This window comes from Protopterus annectens, chromosome 15.part0 (assembly GCF_019279795.1).
Source record: "Protopterus annectens isolate FY-2018-M chromosome 15.part0, PAN1.0, whole genome shotgun sequence".
Classification (NCBI taxonomy): Eukaryota; Metazoa; Chordata; order Ceratodontiformes; family Protopteridae; genus Protopterus; species Protopterus annectens.
Genome location: NC_056749.1, coordinates 458,830,142 through 458,856,436, shown reverse-complemented (window position 1 = coordinate 458,856,436; position 26,295 = coordinate 458,830,142). Strand labels below are relative to the sequence as shown.

Genomic DNA, 26,295 nt, shown 5'->3' with positions numbered 1-26,295 from the left:
TGGGAATAGTTCTCGACTGTTGAGTCGGACTTTAAAGCATCTGGGCTAGTGCCTCGGACTTAAGAAGTCGACTCACTACTCTCTGAAGGTCATGGTCCGATAACCTGGAAGACGTAGAAGAGTGGGATCTATAGCTCCGTTCAGACAGCAAAGGTGATGCTGGAGCCGAATGAACGGAGCCGACAGATGGAGATCGGGACCTTTTTCTAGATGTCAGTTCCGACAACTTGATCGGAGCCGACTCAGTTATGTCTTCCTCGGCTCCGGCCGGAGCTGAGGACACCGTAGGGGCATGTGTTCGAGGTTCATCGGCTCCGGCCGGAGCCAATGTTCGAATAGCCTTAGGACCCCCAGAAGACGGCTCAGAGGCTGGAGCCGAAGGTCTGGAAGCCTTAGAGGGTTTCCCCGAGGACTGAGTCGAGGAACCCTCAGGCTCTAATAAGCCCCTTAAAATAAGTTTATTTTTTCGTTCCTGCAGGACTCTAGGGCTGAAGCCATGGCAAACAGCACATGAGTCCTGCAGGTGCAAAGGTCCCAGGCAGTACACACAAGAAGTGTGACCATCTGTCAGAGACATCTTCTGACAGCACGAGTCACACTTCTTAAAGCCTGAGACCTTTGATTCCTTAGACATGTCTAAGGGGAAAAGTGCAATCACACAAACACACACACACCGATTACACTTAGAAATAAATTAAACTAAATTAAATTAAGTTAGAAGTGATTAGAAAATAAAATCCCTACAAAACACAGTCACTCACTACTAGGAAGGGAGGGACTGGGCCTAAGGCCCAAGGGAAAAATTTCTAGAGAGTTTTTGGAAAAGGAGGGAAATTAACAGGGAATGGGATGGAACTACTTCACAATATAACTATTTAGAAAAACTAACTTAAAAAGGGGGGAAAAGCTAAGAAAACTAGTTTCTTTTCAAAACTAACCTGAGCCGGTAGGAACGCACCTCGATCTCTATAGCGGCATACAAGATCTGAGGAGTTACCGCCTAGCATTGTGGGATATAGGGGAGCCTCGAGACGGTGGAACTAGCTCTCGAGCCTTTAGAGTGGCCGAGTCGGAGCCGAGGATCGGCTCCGAACCCATCCAGCAAGAATGAAGGCGAGATAGACAACTTAACATTTGGTTATTATTTACCCCCAAGAAAAACCTCTCTACCATCTCTACACCATTCATTCTCAAAATAACACTACTATAGAGGTGGTCTTCCACACTAAATTACTAGGAGTTATTACTGATGAAAACCTGTCTTTTGACCTTCACATCCACAATAATATCAAAAACTAGGTACTCTCTACAGACATAAATACCATCTTAACTGTTCTACTAAGCATACAGTAGCCTCAACTTTCCTCCTACCTTCTCTCCTATTTGGGGCTCTTCTCCTTACCAATATCCACTCCCGTCTAAAAGACAAGCTCAAGTCATGTTACAACAAGATAGCCAGGTTTTCAAACAATGCAAAATACTCTTCCCATCACTGCATTGCCCTAAAAATGTATTTTATTTATTATTTATTTTACATTTGTTGACCGTGAATGTCTGACTGAGCCAAAACCCTTTTTCAGTAGAGGCCTGAGGACAAAAGCTCTAAGTACATTCATATAACATTAGTCATTATTTCAGATATTATACAAGTGGAATAAGGCAATCAGCTAGCAGACTGTAAGAGCATATACAAATATTATATATGTAGAGAAATGTTAAAAATAACAAGATTACTGCCAAAACATTTTTTTAAAGTAGTAGTTAGTATAAAAGAGCAACATAGGACTACAACAAAGAAAGAAAAAAAAAAAAAAAATGAAAGAAAAATTATTTTTTTTAACAGGATACAGTACAAGTATGAGAGAGAGGAATACATTGCTTAGGGAAGTGAAGTAGAGAATTTTCAAGGAGGGTTTGAGCATTGGCAGATCTATTTCCTGTTGAAATAATCTTTTAGAGTTAGTTTAAATGGTTTGGGACGTGTGTGTGTGTGTGTGTGTGTGTGTGTGTGTGTGTGTGTGTGTGTGTGTGTGTGTGTGTAGGTTTCTTGAAAAAGCATAGTGGGAGATGATAGAGTGTAAGGCTGGACAAAAAGATGGCGGGTAAAGAAATGAGTGCATGATTTGGAGCTGAGAGAGAAGGAGGAGGTTTAAAATCACTTAACTAGGTCGAACTTCCACTTTATTTAACCTATCTACAGCTAATCACAGCACACAAAATCATCTACAAACCCTCAGACTGCCGAGCTCTGTCTTCCGTCTTAACCCACTACCACCTAAATACACTTAGATCTGAAAATCAACACCTCTTGCAAGTAGACAAACCTAAACTCCCAGCTGATAACATGCTTTACTCCTTTCTCCATTGCCAAACTTTGGAAATCCCTCCCACTAGCTATCAGAACTCTCAGTAAAATCTCTTACTTCAAAAAGTCTCTGCGGCAATACCTCTCTACCCTGTGGCAAAGCAGATCTCTCATATCTCATCCATCCATAATCTGACTCCCTATACTTGAGTTATTCACACACTGACGTACATCTTCACCTTTTTTAAAACTCTCCTTTATTACTACTCAAAACAAATAATTTATATTTTACTTTACTGTTTATCTTTGCCTTATTACCTGTGACACCTCCATTCTAGCCTGCACTATTGAGCTGCTTATTTTTACAGAACACTTTGTAAATACTGCCAAATGACTGCCATTTCTTTTTATAATGGGAAACTAGATTACTTTAACTGTATAAAATCTGTACATACTGTGTTTGCACACTTTTTTTACTTTTGTATATTATGGTCTGTTCTGATTACTGCTCATAAGTACTAACTGTTTTATATGCTTTTTACTATTATACTAACTACCAATGTGGAGCTTTTTGCCCCGGGCCTCCACTGAAAATGGGTTATTTAGGCCCAGTGGACTTTCCCGGTAAACAAATGCCAATACATAAATAAATGTGAAAGGAATATAGAGAGGTACAAGGAGCGAAGCAAATATCTGTTTGAATGCAGTTTCATATGAAATAACATTTTAACTGGTGACCATTATGCTGCTTTCTTAGAGCTGTGCAAGTTGTTAGAACTGTATAAAGATGTCTACAACAAATAAAGCATCACTACTGTGATTCCATGTTCACTTTTACTCTAAAAATGGGATTAAAGTCAAACTTCAAAAGTAAATCATACAGAACCAGAGTTAGAAAAATGTACTATATATAATTAGGGAAAAACAATAAGAATCAAACATGATATTGAAGCAGCAATGCTGTCCGAAATTTTAGCTTGACAACTTCCATGTATATTGGGCAGAGAAATACACAAGCTTTGTTTCCACAATCATTCTAAAACTAGATTAAAAAAGTTATAACGTACAAAAATAATACCCTGAATCAGAGCTGCAGAAGAAAACCTCCCTGAGAATAAAGTACAGCACCAAAGGAGAATAACCACGAGTTCCTTAGATAATTTCTACACAGACATTTTTAGCAAGCAGGGCTTCTTCCCAATTTTTTTTTTCTGTATAATCTACAACTATTATAAATAACACACACAGCCTGAAGTGGATTAATGGTAGTCAGTATATGCCACAACATCTACAGTTAAAGGTCTACAGTGACAGCTATACCTTGCGTTTGATGTTCTCCAACAATTTCTCTTCACCTTGAATGAAAAAGGGGTGGTGAAATTCCATTAAATCCTCAGCATGTCTTATTAGGCCACCTTCTAAACTAACAACTTTTCGAAATCCATCTGCACAGACAAGGAGAAAAAAGATATTTAATCCCAGATTTATTATGCATCCAAAAAATGACAATTTTTAAATGTACAGAATAATTAAAATCATTCTTCCTAGCCAATACCATGCACAAAGAAGTTAGGTGCTGCACCAAAGTCCAGCTTACGATATAAAGCCAAAATGAAACAAAGAACGTCGCTGGACACTGCTGCTCCTTATTAAAACGTTTATTCAGTACAAACAGTGTCAATACCATATGAAAATATTCAGGGATTTTTTTCTAAATATGCACAGGGAATAACATGGAGTAGACACCTGTCCCTACCTCTTTTAAGGGGACACATTCTATGAAGCCTCGTTCTAACAGAGCTAGAATCTGGACATATGCCTCTTGAAGCTGCCCCTTTGGGACAGATGGCATGTCTTGAACCTTGGAGGAAAGAACAACTGCATTTTACATCCTGATATTATGATGTTGTGAACACACCTGCCATGGGTGATATCCAGCCAATTGTTTAGAAAGAGGGACATTGTGGGGGGAAGGGGAGGCTGAGTTGGGATGGGAGGGGTTACAGGGAGATGACTGAGCCATAGCTGCTCCATACTGGGTCCCTGGTGTTGGGAACCTAAAGACCTGGTCTTGGGCCACCTTGACACATTCCTGGTTTATCGTTTCTGGTTTTCATGTTCTTGGACTTGGCATGATAAGCAAGAAAGAACAAAGTATTAGTAGTAAATTTTCTACTAAATCTACGAAAAGGTACTTGCAGAAAGTCCTTAACAGTCTGCATAGTCTTAACATTTTCCTCTAAAATTTTGAAAACATTTTTTGCCTGAGGCCCAAAGAGAAAATCTTTGTCTAAAGGAGCATCCAGAATCTCTGCTCTGATATGGTCAGGCAAGGACTGCTCTCTCAACTAGGCCTGGTCTCCTGATGATCATGCTGTGGCTGCTGCCCTGCTTGACACTTACAGCCACGCTGTAAAGTGTTCAGCCAACTGAGAACTAATGTTGCATAAGCCAAACAGCCCTTTTTGAATAACTTTATCGTCTATCCTCTCAACTTATGGTCCAGAAGAGATTCTTGGAATTTAACCATATGAAACTAATAATTTAAAACTTTCATGACGAGGGTTAGCTGATGTATAGATTTTCTTGTTAGATCTGTCAAGTGTTCTACTCTCCTTGGGATTTTTAGAGAGGACGACTTAGGCTCCATTGGACCCTGCGGAGACCACCTCAAGATATGCAGCAGGGTTCCAGTACAGATGTTTGTGGAAGTCCAAGACTCTATAAAATCAATCAGGTTTTCTATGTTCAGGACTCAGGCTGCAAATTTGTGCCCTCTATAACATCATACACTACCTCTAAAAATGGAAGAATAAATAGGGGTTTATGCTCAAGTAGACCAAGAAACTTCCTGATCCTCTTCTTGGATTGAGCGTGATCTTGAACTTCCAGCTTAAAGACTCATCTTATGCAGAGTCTTCCCAAAATACAGATCCTCAGGCAGTGAGGGTGAGGCAACAGTGTCCTCTGACCTAAAGATAACATATGACTCAGTAAAAATCTGGTCTATATATGCCAGCTCTTCTTTTATCAGAATCATAGGAACTGAGGATTCCTGAGTGGAAAGGTCCCTTTTTCTTTTATCAAGAGACATTCCTGGTACAGGTTCTTTGGCAGAGCCCAGCTGTCTGGATCTCAAAGTCCAACAGATCCTCAGCTAACTTGACAAGGTCTTATAGACAGGCCGGGGCTGAGGAGGCTGATGGCCAAGCAACAAATGTAGGGGTAAGAAGACAGCAGCTACCTTCTCACCTTCTGTTTTTTGCCTAATCTTGGGTGTGTCACTGGTAGGTGCTGGTGCTGCTGTAGGATGCAGTCAGGAGGCTATAGCCTGCAACAATCTCTTTTCCATAACTAGGGCTGGATTACTACAAGAAGTTTTTAAGTGGGAGTCAGAAGAAGTTACCTGCCTAGCTGCTCCAGTACCATCCAATGTTCTGGTGGTATTGGCCTGAGCAGATAGAGGGAATGACAACATGGGGGTTTCTGGTACAGCTGGCCACAGTCAGTGGAGGGGGCTGCAGAGGTTTCTCTCCTTCCTCAACAATCTCAAGCCAGGGGGAACTCTCCGAAACAGAAATGCTGTTACTAGACTCCATTACTACTATCAGCTGCTTCTCCTTCCTTTTGTGAGGGGATAAGCAGCTGGGACAACAAATCCCATGACATATAAAGGCCATCAACTCTCTGTCTTTTTCTCTTTTTTTTCCCCAAGTGATTTTGTAAAGACTCAGCCCTATGCTTAATGGCTCTGTTACTAAGGAAAGCACAATGGAGACAACTGGGCATGCCATGCTCCGGGCACAGGCAGAACAGACAGACAGTGTGGAAGTTCCTGTGGGAGAGCTGCTTTACACACTCTAGGCAAACTTTAGATTTAACAGACATCTTACAGCAACAGCACAATAAGTTCCCCAATAGGGCACTTACCTTTCAAAGATTTAGCTCTGCCTTAGAACAGTCTGACATACTGGTGATGCTGACTGTGTGGGCTATGATGGCAAGAAAGAACTGAGGTAGCAGCTCTGATCAATGATCCTTTTATCCAACAACCTGACATTGGATAGGAGAGTGTCCTCCTGGCCTGCAGTAACAGATCAAGTCTCTGGTATCAGGCCAAATAACAGTTTCCATGGCAGGAAATCCCAAAGGTTATTACTGTACCAGTGAAGCACAAAGAAACTACAGCTGTCTAAAATCTTAACATAACTGTAGATGTCCTTCTCTTCACTGTTGCAGTATTCATAAAAGATGGGATCTCCTGACAAGGACAACCCTTCACCTGGCCAGTATACCAAAGCCTTTCATTCTTAACAGCACTGTAAATTAGACATACGTTTTCCATGTCAGCGTAGGGCATAAAGGTGATGTACAGATGCTCCATACTCAGAACTGAGGTGCCCCAGGATAACAAGAACCACCTCAGTAGAAAGGCGAGCACATACATTCAGGGAAAAAGGAGTTGCCTAGGAGCAAAGCCAAAGACCCCTTGGCCAAGCAGATGTTCCCAAAAGAAAAAAGGAAAAAAAGGGGGCAGAAAGGAGGGAGGGACTGAATACTGCAACACTGAAAGGAAGGGCATCTACATTTCTAATACAATTTTACACAACTGTACTACTGTCCTTCCAAATCACTGCAGCATTATTCGTAACAGACAGGAGAGTACGGAATGGAAGGAGGAGGAAAGCAAGGAGGAACCCCTCAACAAACCCAGAAAGGTTAGCCTTGGCAAAACCACCCCTGGTTCTGGAAATGACATTCAAGTAGCAAAGTTTAGCAAGGTGCGCACAGAAGACCAAGTAGCAACTTTAGAGATGGAACTGGTGTCCAAATCCTTGAAGAAAGGCCCAAAGAGTAGGCCACTTCCTTGGTAGAATGGCCCTGAACTGAGGCAGAAAGTGGTTTGCCATAAAAGGAATAACAAAAAGACTCACTTAGATTTAGGTATAGCATTTGTCTTATTTAGATAACACTGGAGATGTTTATGTAGATCCAAGGTGTGTAGACATTTCTCACTAGCAGATTATGAAGAAGGAAGGAAGCTAGGAAGTCTGATTAAGGGACAACTCACTGATTACCTTTGGCATAAAAGAAGGATTCATACAGAGAGGCACCCTGTCCCTATGAAAATTCAAAAAAGGAGAAACTCCCATCAAGTCTTAATGGTTCAGTTACTCTCTTGGTGGAAGTGAGGGCAACTAATAAAACAATCTTCCAGGTGCAATGTTGCAGAGAAATAGAAGCAGCAGGCTCAAAAGGAGCCTGGGTCATTTTTTTTCAAGAACAAAATTAAGGACTCAAGCAGGAAGGATGGGCTTTCTTGAATGCTTGATGTGGAGGATACCTTTCAGGAATTGTTCAGCCTCAAAACAAGAGGCTAACTATGGAGTCAAAGGCAGACAAACAGATACAGCTTACAAGTGAGCTTTAACAAAGAAATATACCAAGCCAGCATGGAGCAGTTCACACAAAAGAGAATCACAGGGATTCTACTGAGAAGAGATCCTCGTGAAGTTTAAGACACCAAACAGAAAATTACTTCCACTTGGGTACACACGATTTTCTAATCTTGGGTTTCCTGGCCTCCTGCTCAATCTTAAGCATGTCCTCAGAAAAATGCTGTCAAAAGGTGATTAAAATCCTATCGCCCAAAGTGATAACTGAAGAATGGACAGATAAGGGTAAAGGAGAAATTACTTGTCCTGTGTGAGAAGATCCATCTGGTGAAGTAACTTGTGATGACTGACCCTGGCCAAATGAAGAAATAGTACTGTCAGCGCCAAAAGGGAGTCAACAACAAGATTTTGGTAGAGCCCTGCTGTTTGATCTTGTGCAGGACTCTGGGAAGAACAGAAACAGGGGGAAAAATAGAGGAACGCCCTCTTCCATGAAAAAGACATGGCACACCCTCCAAGCCAGAGGACTTGCGTTTCTGGAACAGCAGCAAGAATGCTACCTGTTCAGAGGGGAAACAAATAATTCCATTTGAGGGATACCCCACCGATGAACTACGTCCAGAAACAACTCTCTGGGAAGCATCCATTCATTAGAGTGGGCCCTGAACCTGCTCAGGGAGTCTGCCACCATGTTTTGCTCTAAAGGACTGTAAACTGCATGCAAAGAAACCTGCATTTGAATAGCTTGATCCCAGGCCTGAAGGGCTAGTCTGCAAAGACAGGACCTTTTGCCCCCCTTGATGTTGATGTACCATAAGACTGTGATTTTGTTTATATAGACCCTTAAAGGGCCTGGAGACCAAAGGGAATGAAAGAACTGGACAGCAAGGATAAGTGTCTCATTTATTTGATGTTGATGTGATCCATTCACCCTGAACCCATGGACTGCCTGAAGCAGCCCCCCATCACGATCTGAAGAATCTGCAAAGAGCTCCCGAGATGGAGCAGGAGGGTGGAGAAAAATGCCTGGATCGAGAGACATGTACTGAATCCACCACTGAAGCTCAAGCTTCAGACACGAAAGTGTCAATGAACTGGAAACTCGAGTGGGTGGCAATGCTGAAGCCACACCGACTGCAGGTACCAATGAAACTTTCTCAAATGAAGTTTGGCAAAAGGAAGCATAGGGATAGTTGTGGCTATGAACCTCAGAACTCTCGCAAAGTCCCCAACAAGCACGAAAGACAAAGGAAGCAAAAACAGAAATTAAGTTATTACAGACAGTACCTTGGGAGCAAGCAGAGGTGCCAGCATTGGAACAGTTTGAATCCTGTATCTCAGAAAAATGTGACCGTGAGAGGGGGGCAGGACAGACTTCTAGAGACTGACGGTGAAACCAGACTGTGCAACAGGAGCCTGGTAAAGTGCAGGGGTCCTGAAAGTGCAGATCATCCAGATAAGGAAACAAATTGGTACTCCTTGAAGCTTGCAGAAAGCTATTACTGAAACCAGGCACTTGGTGAATACCCTAGGTTTTGTGGAAAGTCTAAAGTGCAATACAGAGAATTGAAAATGAATAAAACAAAACAAGAACTGTAAAAACTTCCTGAGGGTGAATGGAAATATGAAGTTAAGCATCCTTCAGATCCAGGGAAAATAGAAAGGCTTGAGAAAGCAAAAGGGAGAACAAGGTCTGGAGGGAACGCACATTGAAAGTAGGTATCTTGTACTAAAAAGAGAAAGGTTTAAAATGGGCATCCAGGACCCCTCTTTCTGGGAACCAGAAATAACACTGAATAAAACCCTGTGCCCCTCTGGGACAAAGAAAATTGCGCTGTGATCTAGTAAACCCTGCAATACCCCGGAGGAATGGGAAATTGATCTGAATGGGGTTGTGAAATGTTGAAAAATGGGGGAAAAGACTTCCAGACTATGAAATAGCTTTGATGGATGACTGAAGGGACAAATGAGTTTATAGTAATCTGTTGCCAAACAGGGAGGGGGAAAGAGATAGACACAGTCAGAGAGACAAGGGAACCTGGCACTGAGAAGGGAAGGCAGACTGTCAGATGGAGGTAGATATGCCCTGACAGAAAGGTTTTTCAGGTCTAGGGATCCGAGTTGGTTTGTCAGAAAAAAACATGCCTAGGGACTTTCTTACCTTTGGAGGGCTAATGAGGCTGTCTGCAAACAAAGGCAATAAAGGATAAATCCTATGAATCTTAGGAATAGGAGAAACAAAATCTGTTTAAGGTCCTTCATGACATTGCATTAGCCCTGTAAGGTCTTAAATCAATCTGCCACTGGAGTATCAAAGAGATTTTAATTATCCAGGGGAACATCAAGATGCTTAGCCGTAATGTTATCAGTCAAAGCTGAAGCTGAAGGTAAGAGTTATGTACTTACCATAACTTACCAATGGTATCTGTGTTGTCCATTTTCATTCTTGCTCACTGATGGGTTATGCATCCGATCATGGGATCTGACTCGGCTGCACTTTCCACACTTTAGATCCAAGTATCAAGCTCCTCCCTCCTCCCATAACACACTACACTACCTCTAAATCCTCAGATCAAGTTTCTTGCCTATGTCTAAAGAATTATAGAGAAGGGACAGTAAAGATAATAACTACTACTGAAATGTAGAATCCGTGTAACTTCCAATATATTTCTAAAAGATAAGGCTGGGGGATGTCTTGGAGGGAAGGGAAGGAGGAATGAAACCTTTAAATCGGAGAATCATTTTAAATCGGAGTTGCTTGCTACTGAGACTTGTCTGCATATATCAACTGGACACAAGCTGATTTAAGTATACTTTTCTCTGCACTTATTAAAGATTTGAGTCAGTAAATATTGTGTGTCTTTGATTCAGTAAATATTGTGTCTCAGTCTCTCTGCAGTTAAGTTGCATGAAGTGTGAAAAAGGATAGCCATCTGGGCTCATGTTAGACTGCTTTGAAATTCTTTTGTTAATGTTAGTTAGCTTGGGGGTTTCTGCTAACATTAAAATCTGTGTTGGTTACATTTCTAGTAATCATTTTAAATCAGAGTTGCTGGCTACTGAGACTTGTCTGCATATATCAACTGGACACAAGCTGATTGTTAAGTATACTTTTCTCTGCACTTATTTAAGATTTGAGTCAGTAAATACTGTGTCTTTGATTAAGTAAATATCATGTCGCTGTCTCTCTGCAGTAAGTTGCCTGAAGTGTGAAAAAGTGTAGCCATCTGGGCTCATTGAAAGTTGTTAGACTGCTTTGAAATTCCTTTGTTAGTGTTAGTTAGCTTGGGGGTTTCTGCTAGCATTAAAATCTGTGTTGGTTACATTTCTAGTAATTTTAAATCTGAGTTGCTGGCTACTGAGACTTGTCTGCATATATCAACTGGACACAAGCTGAAGTATACTTTTCTCTGCACTTATTTAAGATTTGAGTCAGTAAATATTGTGTGTCTTTGATTCAGCAAATATTGCGTCTCTGACTCTCTGCAGTTAGTTCCCCACCCCTTCTCCCTGTTTCCTGTTGTGGTGTTAATCTTGGTGGCTTTGGAATTGCCCACCCCTGCTGTAAATCTGTTTTTGCACACTCCTCCGGGACCCATCTCATTTGCTCACTCAGCTGAGTACAGTGAGATCATATTTTGATTTCAGATACTCCTACCAGTCCCATCTCCTCTGCGGTGTACAGAGAGAGCACTTGGGAAGGACATTCCCCTATAGTAACTTAATCTGCTCTGTTTCCTCCGTCTCAAAAAAAAAATTTGCACTTCATCTGCTTTACTGTATTTGTGTTTCTTCCTACGTATATATATACCACCTTATTTTGCTTTTGCCTCTTCTTAAAAGTACTCAATTGAATTTATTCTGCTGCCTTTATTACTGCTTGTTAGTAGCCTAATTAAATTGTAACTGTTATTCTAAGGCTCTTGGTTTAAGCACTTGGGCTTCAAACCAGTTGTTTTACATTAAGAAGGTTTGTGGTTTGCACTGTAGTGGCAGGACAGGTAGCGTACATCCTTCTAAGTTGGGAACTGCTGATTGAAGGCTCAGTGTCTGTTATTCTAAAAGTGTATTAGTTCTGGGTTAAGCACTTGGGCTTCAGGCCAGTTATTTTACATTAAGAAGGTTTGTGGACTGCACTCTTGTGGGAGGAGAGGCTAGATTCTGCCCTTCTAAGCTGGGAATTTCTGGTTAAAGGCTTATTGCGCATGCTTACTTGAACTGTTTCTTTCTGAAATGGGTACGCCTTGTTTGCTGTAGCATAGACTAGATTCAGGCCGGCTGGATCTAGCTTTGTTTGCATAACTTGTGCACTAATCCAGGCCGTCTTTTTTGGAGAAGGTTTCTCTGTACCCTAGTGGCAGGACTGTGCAGCTAGAACTTGTCTGATTGAAGACTGCTGGAACAGGGCTCAGTTTTAAGCTTTTTAACTGGTCAATTGGGTAAAGTGTTGTTTTGATTGTATCTGCTTTATTTTATGAAAAAAAAAAATATATATATATATATATATATATATATATATATATATATATATATATATACTTGTTTCCCACCTTTCTGAACTAGTATAGTCCAGTTTTCAGGTTATTGCTGAATCCAGGGCTGTGTTACAAGTTTCTGTGTTGCCCAAACATTACTTGGACAGAAGGAAGTTTCTCTGTTCACCTGTGAGAGAGGGGAGCTTTGAGTGTAGCCTATCTGTCCCTGGAGAAGTGATTTCAGCCCAAACGTTAGTAGTTTATTATAGCAATAACCCACGCCTGGGTGTGGGTAATGCTGGATTTAGTCAACAAAACAAGAAGATAGAGCCAGCATACTGTGACCTGAAAGACTTTATTAATAAATAAACAACAAAAAACAGACCGGTTTCGGCTGGACAATATCACAGCCTTCCTCAGTGTGAAACAAGTAAATCAATCATTGTTGTTTAAATATACCCATTTCAAAGCTCATTGGTTCTTACCTAAAACTGTTCATTAAGACCAGGTGGAAATAATCCACCTAGTTTGACAATCCACTTCTTTTGGTTGGTTAGTGAGTATCACTGAAGTCATTTGGTATATGTGACTATAAAAAATAATAAATTTATTTTATTACTTAGACATAGGATAATTCAGGATACACACCTCCAATATTTGGTAACATTTAAGATCCACCAACTATAACATTATATTATATATTAGATTAGACTGAGGGTTGGTTGTTCTTTGACATGATATGATCCTGTTAAGTTTGACAACAACATCAAACATTCAGCTTCCAGTTAGTGGCTATATTTGGATATCTATATCATTATCAGATTGATTTCCTGACTGCATTTATGATTCTGATGTCAAATTTATTATTCCTAGTGATTTTTATGATCCCAGCTATTGACATTATATCCACTGACTATTGATGTTCAACATACAACGAATAATTTTTCTTGGAGTCTTGTATTTTGATCAGTTATATTCCTTGGCCAAATATATTCCATTGCACAGCAAATTCCAATAGCGAGGACGATCCATCTTTATATCTTATATAAGGACACAGCCTTTAACAAGATTAACAAATTTTATTTTGAGCTGCTATTGTCCTTCTATTATTACCATTATTTTGGAATCCTTTATATTGTGACTTTTATTGCTGACGTAGCTTGTTGTAATTGGCTATTATTGTCAGTAGCATTAAATACTTTGTATAGAAAATAATTTTTCGGGTCTATATTACATTATTATTTTTGTTCTTTTTGCACTATGGATCTTTCTAGTTTGATTACTGGTTTGGCTGCTGATAGGGAGGACCTTGGAGCATTTGGGCTCGGGTCTTCTATACAGAGCAATACGAGTACAAATGAGCAAGTGTGTCCTGAATCTACTTGTGCAATGGTTTTTGAAAAATTACACAAACATTTGAGATCTTTAAGATCAAATGTCTGGCATTCCAAATTGTTTAAGGCGTACATTGCCAAAGGAATAACTCCAAGAGGTTTGAGAATACATATACAACCCCATGTGGGGGAAGTTGATGAAGAACTCAATAGCCAATGGTCCAAAATACAACAGGCCACTATGGCCTTTGTCGAACCTTTATCTAAATTTCATGACCGGGCAATCGACAGGGAATTAAGCCATTTGAGGGAGAATCCTTTTCAATAAACAACTCAATAAGGTAACTACTGACCTTCATAATTTGGAAGAACAACTCAGGTCTAGGAAAACCAAAAAGTTTCAAAGAGATCAAGCACACTACCTAAGTGCGAATCCTTTTTCTTACAACAGCAAACATGTTAAATTTACATCATTCCCTACACAAACTCAAAAAAGGAAAAGACCCCGTTCCATTCTCAGGAAACGGAGTGCAAATATTGGGTCATCGACGGATGACATCTCATCTTGCACTGAAAATGAGTTGCAGGCAGTATCAGGCTCACCGTCCCCCAAAAGGACACCCGGATTAATCCCTTTAGGCCTAGATACCAGAGGGGGGGGGGGGTGTAAACACAGAAGGCATACACAACATTCAAAGTTTATTGAAAATGGCACTGCAGAATTGAATGTCATCACAAATATGAACGTTTTAAACTTGTCTGGTTTTGTTTTGTCACCCATTCACATGTCAGTTTTGAATAAAGGTCTTACTTTTATACCAGGTTTCATGGCTCCTGAAAACATATTGGCCCAAGATGTCATGTCTTTTTGTAGAAATTTGAATCTGAAATTGTATTTTGGTGACACAGATAGCAACTATAACAAAGACAAATTTGTATATCACAAATCAAGTTTCACTCCCCCTATGCATCCTATGGTACATCAGTTCCAGAATAACATTCCCAAAGATCTTCATTTTTCTAGCTCTGATATACGTTTTAAATCAAACAACATCACTTTGGCTGAAAAACAAGCGATTCTAGAACTACAGAACAGCAGAGATATAGTTATTACCTCCGCTGATAAAGGTGGAGCTGTAGTTGTATTGAATTGGTGTGATTATGACAGTGAGGCTAAAAGACAACTTTCGGATCAAAGATATTATTCGATAATGCCCATTGACCCAACTTTCAGGTTTAAAAAACAAATTGATGAGTTCTTGGTTTGGGATAGGAATGAAGCTATTATTACCAATGAGATTATGCATCAACTTATGATCCAAGATTCGGCATCTCAACACATTTATTTCCTACCCAAAATTCACAAGGACCCTGTGAATCCACCTGGTAGACCGATAGTATCTGAGAAAGGGTACATTACTGAACCACTGTCTTTATACCTCACCAAACATTTGAAGCCTTTGTTATATGTAGTATGATCACGGTTGCAGGACACCACTAACTTTTTACAGATTATTTCAGATACTCAACTTGAGTCTGGTTGGTTTATGTGCACACTAGATGTAAGTGCTCTATACACCAACATTCTCCATCAAGCAGGTTTGGATGCATTGGCCTATTGGCTTGAGGTGGCGGGTCTGTATCAACCAGATTTTAATTCCTTTTTGGTGGGTTTAGCAAAACACGTTTTAACTAAAAACGTCTTCTTTTATCAAGACATTTGTTATTGGCAAACAAAAGGCACAGCAATGGGGGCATCATTTGCCCCTATATATGCGGATTTATTTATGGCCTATGTTGAAAAACATATTATTTATGATTGCCAAAACAATGTTTTTATTGAATATATTGACATCTGGACGATTGTTGGATGGTGTGGATGGGTGAGGAATATCAACTAACTGATTTCATATCCTATTTGAACAACAACATATGGGGGTTACAGTTCACTGTACATTATGATTTGAATACCATCACCTTCTTGGATGTATCAATAAATAGATTACCTGATCACACATTAGGTACAGAAGTATTCAGGAAGTATCCCCAGTATAACACCATCCTTCATGCATCCAGTTTTCACCCTCCACATATTGCACGTAATATTCCAAAATTAGAAGTTATGTACCTACCATAACGTTCCATGTTAGTTGTCTTCTCTCGCCTTCTTTCTTGCTGGATGGGTTCGGAGCCGATCCTTGGCTCCGACTCGGCCCTTGCTAAGCTCGAGAGCTAATTTTACCAGCTCGAGGCAACCCTATATCCCATGATGCAAGGCGGAGACTACCCAGATCTCGTTTGGTAGCTAAAGAAATAGTAATATTTTCTTCCAACTATAGAGGAAGAAGAAAAGTAACAATACTAAATAACATCATAATCCTCTAGAAAGGACCAACCTAATCTAGTGACACTAGAAGCTGAATAGCTAGAAAAAGGAATAAAACCTCTCAATAGAAGATGCATAATCTTCTCGGTCTGACCAGGCTAGGGGGATGGAGGGCGGGACGCAAGAAAGAAGGCGAGAGAAGACAACTAACATGGAACGTTATGGTAGGTACATAACTTCTAAATGTTAAGTTGTCAATCTCGTCTTCATTCTTGCTGGATGGGACCGCGTCCCTAGCACCTCTATCCTGGGTGGCTTAATGGAACAGACTCTTGAGAACGGTGGAACCAAAATTCGCTCTGTCTCTGGAGGCCAAGTCTAATTTGTATTGTGAAACAAAGGTATGAGGAGAGGCCCATGTGGCTGCTGCACAAATAGTGTCTATTGGAAGTCTAGCTTGAAAGGCTGTCGATGTAGCTAGAGCTCTGGTAGAATGGGCTTTTGGCTTAGAAATCAACTCTTTGCCTCTGAGCTGATAAATGTAAGTGATCACAGAAGACAGCCATCTAGATAAAAGTCACCTTGGAAACTGGAAGGCCTTTCCTGTTCTCTGCATAGGATAGAAACAGTTGATCAGATTTCCTAAAAAGTTTAGTTTTGTCCAGATAATATCTGAGCTGGCGGTGAACATCAAGACAATGTAACTTTTGTTCTGCTCTATCAGAATAATTCGGGAAAAACACTGGAAGATCAATGGATTGATTTAGGTTCGTCTGCGATGCCACTTTTGGCAAGAAAGACGGATTAGTCCTTAGAGATACCCTATCTTTGTCGAATATTAAATAGGGAGGACGAATGCAGAGAGCATGAAGCTCAGATAGTCTCCTGGCAGAAGTAATGGTGACTAGAAAAAGTGTCTTCCAAGAAAGAAATTTCAAAGAACAGGCAGCTGCAGGTTCGAAAGGGGGAAGAATCAAGGATGTTAAAATTAAATTTAGATCCCACTGTGGTGGGGGGTCTCTAATCGGAGGTTTAAGTAAAAAGATACCTCGAAGGAATGCCTTGCAAAGTTTATATGACATAATGTTGTGGTCCAAAAGGCCTATATGAAAATTCGAAATGGCTGCCAGTTGAACTTTCACTGTGGAAGAAGAGGATCCTGAATGAAAAATCTCAGCTAGGAAATCCAAGACCGAATGAATCGGAGCAGAATAGGGGTCTATGTTCCTAGCTTTTGCCCAGAAAGAGAAACGTCGCCATTTACTAGTGTAAATCTTTCTGGTAGAAGATTTTAGGGAAGCTAATATGATATCCCGGACGGGATTAGAAATCATAGGAAGCCTGGCTAAGGATGGAAGTGGAGCAACCAAGCAGTGAGGTTGAGAGAAGATATGGATTGGTGCAGTTGCCCTGACTGGTGGGTCAGAAGATCTGGAACCGGGTCCAGATGCCATGGCTGTACCAAGAGATAATGATGTAGGAACGGAAACCATATCTGTCGAGGCCAATAAGGGGTAATGAGAATCAACTTGGCTCTCAAGGTGGTTGCTTTCTGAATTAGCTGAGGTATCAGCGGAAAGGGGGGGAAAGGCATAAAGAAGTCCCCGGGGCCAATCTTGGGTTAGAGCATCTCTGGGGGGATGGCCAGGAAGGGGGAAGAGAGAGAAGAAGTCTGGGCATTTGCTGTTTTGAGGTGTAGCGAAAAGGTCGCAGCAAGGAAGGCCCCACTTCTGAAAAATCTCTTCCATCACTAATTGTTTGAGAGACCACTCGTGAGGCATGAGAATAGCTCTGCTCAATCTGTCCGCTATGATGTTGGATTTCCCGGGGATATGCGTTGCTATCAGAAACCGCTGAGAAGAGACTGCCCATTGCCAAAGTCTGAGAGCCTCTCGACACAGTGGATAGGACTTGGTTCCGCCCTGTTTGTTGATATACCACACTACGGACATATTGTCCGTTTGGATTGCAATTGTTCCCAGGGGAAGAGAGTCGTTGAGGGCTTGCAACGTTAAAAGCACCGCTCTCATCTCCAGGACATTTATGTGCAGATGGTATTTGAAAGGTTGCCAAGTGCCATGGACCATTCTGCCCTGATAATGCCCCCCCCACCCGATCAGGGAGGCGTCCGATGTAACCGTGGCAACCGGGGCAGAAGGAACAAAAGGTATGCCCTGATGGACTTGAGGGGACGATATCCACCAGGTCAGATGCCTTTTGCAAGTTGGAGTTACTATGATCTTGTGACGCATGGGAAGTTGTTGAAAAGACCATTGGGCGAATAGCATCCATTGTAGAAGACGCATGTAAAGGCAGGCAAAGGGAAGAAGTGTTATGGCCGCCGTCATAAGACCCAATACTTTCAGAGCAAATCTGGCCTGAATTCTGTTGCTGAGAAGAATCACCTGGACGTGTCTTTGAATGTCCAGGATCCTTTGGTCTGTTAACTTTGCTGAAAGTTGTACGGTGTCCAATTTTGCGTCTATAAAAGTAATAGATTGACAAGGCGACAAGGCAGATTTTTCGAAATTTATAGAAATCCCTAGCCCTCTGCAAATGTGAATGGTGTAGTCTCTGGCTTGGAGAAGTTGATGCTTGGTAGTGGCAGTGAGGAGCCAGTCGTCTAGATATGGAACCACTTGGAATCCTTGACGTCTCAGGTGAGCCGTAACCACTGCCATACATTTGGTGAACACTCTGGGGGCTGTAATGAGTCCAAAGGGCAGGGCTCTGAATTGGAAGTGACTGGTCCCCAGCCGAAAGCGGAGAAATCTTCTGGAGCGTCTGTGAATTTTTATGTGATAGTACGCATCCTGAAGATCTATCGAGCACATCCAATTGTCCTTGCCCAGAAAGGGTAGAATGGACTGAAGCGTGACCATCCGGAATCTTGATTTCTTTACAAACTTGTTTAGTTTGCTCAGATCTAATATTGGTCTCCAGTCCCCTGTCTTTTTTGGAACTAAAATGAACCTTGAGTAGATTCCGGATCCTATTTGGTCCGCTGGGACTGGCTGGATGGTTCTTTTTACTAGCAGTTTTGATATTTCTAGTACTGCTAGTTCCCTTAGACTGGGTGGAACATCTGGAAGGGTTCCCTTTTGCTGAACTGGGGTTTGAATAAAGGGAATTTTGTAACCCTCGGATATAATCGACTGTACCCATTTGTCTTAAGAAAGGGAAAGCCAGGCTATTGGGTACAGCGATACTTTTCCCCCCGACTGCCTCCGAAGGCGGACAATCGGGCAACATCTCAGGGATGCTGGAAGGGTTTGTCAGAAAGAGGCTCTCTGCTACCCTGATTCTGCGGACCCCCTCTGCCCCTAGGGCGGCGTCTATTATTGTTACCCCCTCTGCCTCTGGGGGTAAACTGACTTTGTGCGTCAGGCGTGACTCCTTGAGATTTGCGGAACCACATTTTCCCTCCCTTCTGTCCTTTGGGGTAAGGTCTTGAAGGGGTGGAGAAACAGACTCCTACGGCAGAAAGAGTCTTGCCATCTTGTTTGCATCTAGTCAAAGTGTCTTTCACTTGAGGTACGAACAAGGTTAAACCATCAAAGGGGAGTTTGTGAAGGACGCCTTGAAGGGGTCTGCAAAATTACAAAACCGCATCCAGGACTGATGCCTTAAAGCCACTCCTGTGCCGGCGGCCCTACTCGCTCCATCGGCTGCATAAGAAATGAGCCGCATAGAGGAGTTAACAATGGAGTTAACAATGGAGTTAAGGATTCCTAGCTGTGAGCTAATCTTATTCCGAGACCCAGCAGCTGACGGATCCTGTAAAACTTCTCCCAACTCTTTAAGAACATCTCTTTGAAGGCGGGTGAAGTGGCACAAGTAGTTCAGCGATCTCATGGCAAAAGTCGCTGAAGGAAAAATCCACTTGCCGTACCTGTCCATAGTCCTAGAATCCTTGTTAGGAGGATGGACAGGTACTGAAGGATCAGCTAGTTCCTTCTTGGTGGCAGCAGCCACCACCATGGCATCAACTGGGACACCCATTGTCAAATATTGTCTATCTGGTGGGGCCGTAATGAATTTTGAAGGCCTCCTAGGGATAGGTTCCACCGAATCCAGAGCCATCCACGCCTTCCGAGCCACTACCTCCATAAGAGGGTCGAAAGGCGGAGACACCCAGGAGGTGGAGGGTCGAGATCCGAACGCCTCCAGGTATACTGACTCGTCCTCAGAAGGATTAAGGGAGGGCCAGTTTCCCCTCTGCTTAAGGAGTTCAAGGATGTCTGAGAAAGAGACATCCTCAGAGGAGGACCTTGGGGATCCCTCCGACTCATCCAGGTCAGTATCAGATGTAACAGACTCGGGGGAGTCTAGATGTTTCCTCTTACATGTCCTCTTACGCGGAGGTTCACCTGACGGATCAGGAGAAGCCTCGGAAGAGGAAGATATTTCCAATGGGGAAACCTGAGGCGTTGGATCTCTGGGTCCGGGAGCAAGAGAGTGAGAAAAGACGTCAGCAGGCACTGTAGTGGGAGGAGCTGATGGAACTGTCCGTTGACTAAGCCCAGGGGCTAGTACACTCCTCATCACCTCGAAGGCTCCCCCGTCAGAGAGACCAGAATGTTCCCGCTCCGAAGAGACAGGAACCCCAGGCCTCACCGAGAGGGAAGGCTCAGAGGCAGATGTCGGGGCTGAGCTCACCAACGCCTAGGCTACGAGAGGGAGAACGGGGTCGGACAAGGGTCCGATGCCACTCGCCCCCTCAGAGCCGACGAGAGAGACCAGATGCCCGGATCCCTCCAATGAAGGTCTTAAGGAGGAAATCAGAGCAGAGGACGACGGAGCCGAAAGGGGTGGTATCGGCTCCGAAGCTACAACGGTGATGGTTCCGAGGAGCTCCAGCTCCGAGCTCTGTAAGAGAGTCGAAGGAGGAATGTTTGGTGGATGTGAAATAGCTACCGTCTGTTGAGATGGGCTATGGAGCATTTGGGCCAATGCCTGAGACTTTAATAGTCTACTCACCACTCTCTCGAGGTCGTGATCAGACAGCCTGGACGACAGAGAAGAACGGCTCCGATGGCTCCGCTCCGAGAGCAGGGGTGATCTCGGAGCCGAATGTATCGACTCTAATGAGGGGGAATGAGATCTCTTTTTAGAGATCGATGGAGCCAACGGAGCCGAGGATACGTCGGCTCCAGCCGGAGCCGACACTGAATATCTAGATTGGGCAGTATCGGCGTCGGATGGAGCCGATACTGTGACTGCTATGGTGGAAGGATCAGCTCCGGCCAGAGCCGACTTCGACCCTGGTGAAGACAAACCAGAAGCAGACTGCTTGGAACTTTCAACCAAAGGCTTAATAGGTTTCGAGTGCTTCCCCGGCGCCGACTTAGTCGGGGAGCTCTCAGGCTTTAATAAGCCCCTTAATATCAATTTATTTCTGCGCTCCTGCAGGACTCTTGGGCTGAAGGCATGACAAATAGCACAAGAGTCCTGCAGGTGCAGAGGTCCCAGGCAGTAAACACAAGAAGTGTGACCGTCTGTCAGAGACATCTTCTGACAGCACGAGTCACACTTCTTGAAGCCTGATTGTCGAGGAAACACAATCAGTGGCCTAATGGTTAAGGTGTTTGCTTTACAAACACAAGGTGCAGGGTTTGAGTCTCACAAGGGATAATTGGCTAGGCTTAAAATGACTCGCAAGGGCAGTTAGCTTAGTACTAATCTATGAATCTATGAATCTATGAAAAACACACACACACACACACACACACAAAAAACACCCAATCCAACAATTAAAACTAGACAGGGATAACACACAGTCAGACACAAACAATCCCGGACAGGAAAAAATTTAGGAAGGGGAAGGCCTAAGGCCTAAACTAGGGAAAGGGGATAAATAACTCGAAAAAAAGGGAACACTAATGGGAATAGGGTTAAAGTAAGCGTTAAGGTTAACAAAAAACAACTATAGATATGAAAATTTAAAGGGGGTAGACTAAAGTCTTATATTTAGTAACTTACCTGGAGCTGGTAAAAAAAAGGCACCTCGTTAGCGAAGCGGCAAACGAGATCTGGGTAGTCTCCGCCTTGCATCATGGGATATAGGGTTGCCTTGAGCTGGTAAAATTAGCTCTCGGGCTTAGCAAGTGCCGAGTCGGAGCCGACCCATCCAGCAAGAATGAAGGCGAGATTAACAACTTAACATTCACAATTTATAAGAATGAAGCGTATCAGATTCTACTTTTCAACAACAAAAGATGGATTTGACAAGCAGGTTCAAATCCCGGGGCTACAGTATGGGAGATGTGGTAAAGGCCAGCAACCATGTCAATTCACTTGACAGACAGGAACTACTGACTTATAAGGATCACACAGTCACTGCACCACAACCCATTAGGTTTGTAACTACCTATGCCAGAAACTCGGATACTTTGATTCAGAGTATGCACAGACGATGGAATATTCTGCAATGTGATTATGAGGTGGCCAATATCATTCCAGACAGATGTTTATTCTCTTTTCGCAAAGGTAAAAATCTAAGTTCCTGTTTCAATCACTACAAACGTGGCAACATGAATAATAACTCACAACCTTTTCAGACCACACTGACTGGTGAACCATTGATGGGTTGTTTTCCTTGTGGCCATTGCACTATTTGTTATTATGTAAGCAAGTCCAAACAATTTTCTAGCAGAAAATGCGCTGTGGTCTATGATCTCAATTTTTTTGCCAATTGCAGCAGTGACTGGCTTGTATATTTGGCCATATGCAATTGTGGCGCTTTCTATATTGGACAAACCTCCCGTCCACTAAGAGCACATATATCAGAACACATCAGTTGCATTACGAATAGAAAGGTCCACAATGCACTTTTTAAACATCAATTGGTACACAAAACTGCCAAATTTTCTTTTATGGTCATTGATATCATAAGAGGGAATCGATCCAATAAGACAGGTTGGCATTCCATTTTGAATGCTAAAGAAAAGAAGTGGATTGTCAAACTAGGTGGATTATTTCCACCTGGTCTTAATAAACAATTTTAGGTAAGAACCAATGAGCTTTGAGATGGGTATATTTAAACAACAATGATTGATTTACTTGTTTCACACTGAGGAAGGCTGTGATATTGTCCAGCCGAAACCGGTCTGTTTTTTGTTGTTTATTTATTAATAAAGTCTTTCAGGTCACAGTATGCTGGCTCTATCTTCTTGTTTTGTTGACTAATTGGTTTGAACTGTGCATTTGCCTCCATGCAGGAGGTTCTTTTTAAATAATGCTGGATTTACCCACGGTTGGTGTGGTTTGGTCACGAGGGCGAAGCCCGAGTGGCCAAACAAAGCCAACTGTGGGTAAATCCAGCATTACTCACACCCAGAAGTGGGTTATTGCCATTATGCAATGACATTATTTAAGAAAAAAAACTAATTACTTTTCTTAAATAATGGCATTGTATAATGCCTCCTTGCTGCCCTTCCGCAGCTGTCGGGTATTCTGCGGCAGTTCTGATGTACTGCGCATACGTATGCCTATGCAGTACATCAGAGCTGTGGGAAAAGCAACGGAGAAAGCAAGATCTCCGTTGCTTTTTAAAAACTGTTTCGCTATGTTAAATGGGTTTAATATAGCGAGACAGCTTTAAAAAAGCAACGGAGATTCTCCGTTGCTTTTTTCAAGCTGTCTCGGTATGTTAAACCCATTTAAAATAGCGAGACAGTTTTGAAAAAAGCAACGAAGAAAGCAAGATTTCCATTGCTTTTTACAAACTATCTCGCTATGTTAAAGGAGTTTGACATAGCGAGACAGCTTTAAAAAAAGCAACGGGGAATCTCTGTTGCTTTTTTTAAAGCAGTCTCACTATGTTAAACGAGTTTAACACAGCGAAACAGTATGAAGCAACGGAGATCTTGCATTCCCCGTTGCTTAAAAAAAAGAGTTATAGTAATGGAAAAAGTCCGGGCGACCGGACCTTTTTTTCATTACTATAACTGATTTTCAACGTGCATGCTGACCAATCAGCGTGCACGTTTTTGAATATTAATTGGGGGTCGTTGTATAATGGCCATTTTGGGCTAATTTCTCTCTCTTTTACTTCCCTGCTATAAAAACTGCATTTGCGCAGTTTTTCCGCTTGTATTCCACTCAGCAAGTGTCTTCCAGGTGTTCTGCAGAGTCTACAGCAGCAGAGAGACAAAAGAGTGACTTTGGCATGATTAAGTATCACTTTTCTGCTTTTCTTGCTGTCTTAACTAATTCCGCCTAAAACGCCAGTTTCTTTTTTAGCGAATCTGCGATTTAAAAAGTTTGTTATTGCTACATATTGTACTTATTTGCTGCCTGCACTTGAATTAAGTCATTTTTGTGTTTAAATCATCTGTTTAACTGTTGTAGGCTACACACTAAAGTGCGATAGCCTTTTCTGTGCATTTAAAGTGTTGTTTTGATTGTATCTACTCTATTTTCTGAAAAAAAAAAAATATATATATATATATATATATATATATATATATATATATATATATATATATATATATATATATATAATGTACTTGTTACCCGCCTTTCTGAACTAGTATAGTCCAATTTTCAGGTTATTGCTGAATCCAGGGCTGAGTTACAAGTTTCGGTGTTGCCCATACCTTACTTGGATAGAAGGAAGTTTCTCTGTTCACCTGTGAGAGAGGGGAGCTTTAAGCAGCCTATCTGTCCCTGGCGGAGTGGTTTCAGCCCAGAAGTTAGTAGTGTATTGGCCATTTCAGGCTAATTGTGATTGTATCTGCTCTATTTTCTGAAAAAAATATATATATACTTTTTCACACCTTTCTGAACTAGTATAGTCCAGTTTTCAGGTTATTGCTGAATCCAGGGCTGTGTTACAAGTTTCCGTGTCGCCCATACCTTACTTGGATAGAAGGAAGTTTCTTTGTTCACCTGTGAGAGAGGGGAGCTTTGAGCAGCCTATCTGTCCCTGGAGGAGTGGTTTCAGCCCAGAAGTTAGTAGTTTATCAGCCATTTTGGGCTAATTTCTCTCTCTTTCACTTCCATGCTAAAAAAAACGCATTTGTGCGGTTTTGTGCACCGGGCAGCGCCATTTAGCTAGAGTTAAACTATTCTCGGCTCCACGAAGTCTACTCTTCAATTTTTCCCTTGGAACTAGACAAACCTTCAACTTTAGCACTCAAACCATTCATTTCACAGTCAAGCTCTTGCTTAAAACTCATAGCAAGCACTAATTAACCCTAGCACTAGACCCCCCTATACTGTCCAGAAGGACAAGACTCTCTATTCATGCCCACCAGTCAATCAGAAAAACAGCTTACTCTACCTATTAAGGCATGTCCAAAGGGCAGTTTCCGGTGTACTCTCCAGTCCAACTGGCAAATCTGGGCATTTTGAGGCAATGTTACAACTGCCTCATGTACACAGACAACCCTCTCCTCCTACCACCAAACACTAATATATTCGAGAGATGCAATTATACAGCCAAACTGGAGGCAAAGCTCTCTCAACCCAAGAATAGAACTGACAGTCAAGAGGAGAAGGGTAATACTTGCAAGACACCACCAGTCTCACATAGACCTAATAAACCAACACCGGCAAATAACACACATGAATACATGAAAACATACTCGGAGGCTCTAAATAAAAATCTGCAAAAGCAACAGAGACCTCCAAAGCAGTCATCCACGCAACCTCCACACCCCAACACCAACCATGAAACACATACTTCACATAATCAGTGTGCCACGCAATCACAGCCCTTAATGCAAAATAACATACCCAACTCACTAGTAATAGGCAACTCTATAGTCAGGCCTACTAATGTCCCACTAACTAGGCTGGAGAAGATTACAGTTAGCTGCCTGTCAGGTGCCAGGATCCGCCACATAACACAAGCACTCAGGTCACTCCAGAACAAGTACAGATACAACTCTGTCACTGTCCATGTTGGTGTGAATGACCTGAGATGTACCTCCCTGGACTACATGAAAAGAGACATGGAAGAGCTCTCTGATCATGTAGCCCAGGCCAGTATGACCCTGGCCCTGAGTAGCATCCTGCCCTCACCAAGAATGATGCCACAGTATCAAGAAAAAATGATCAATTTCAACAATTGGCCAAGTTTCTGGTGTCGTTCAAAGGGGATCCAGTATCTGTCCACCTGGGATGACATGCTCGACAAGCCACGTTGCTTTGCAAGAGATGGCTTGCGCCTGTCACCCTTAGGCTTTCAAATACTGGCCAAGGCTCTTGCCGCCCTCATAGTGCCTTTTTTAGGCAAGGCTCAAAAGACAAACCCACCACCATAAATAGCACAAGTAATAAAAACTGAGGGTAATGCTACTCAATGCCAGAAGTCTAAACCTCAAAATGCATGCACTTGAGGCACTCCTCAGTATGGAGAACATCGACATCTGTGCAGTAATAGAAACCTGGTTTAACGCTCCTGAGAGCACCCCAGCATTACTAGGCTATAACTCATACCATACCTTTCGGC

General features: G+C 42.2%; 1 protein-coding gene across 1 annotated transcript in view; it reads right to left on the bottom strand.

Moving 5' to 3' along the window:
• The window catches only part of LOC122789760 (heat shock factor protein 3-like), a 1,295,435-nt gene that overhangs the window by 857,705 nt on the left and 411,435 nt on the right, over positions 1-26,295 (bottom strand). The window contains exon 3 of the mRNA XM_044057197.1: positions 3,626-3,750. Within this exon, the coding sequence (XP_043913132.1) occupies positions 3,626-3,750 (125 nt within the window). The remainder of the gene's footprint in view (positions 1-3,625; positions 3,751-26,295) is intronic.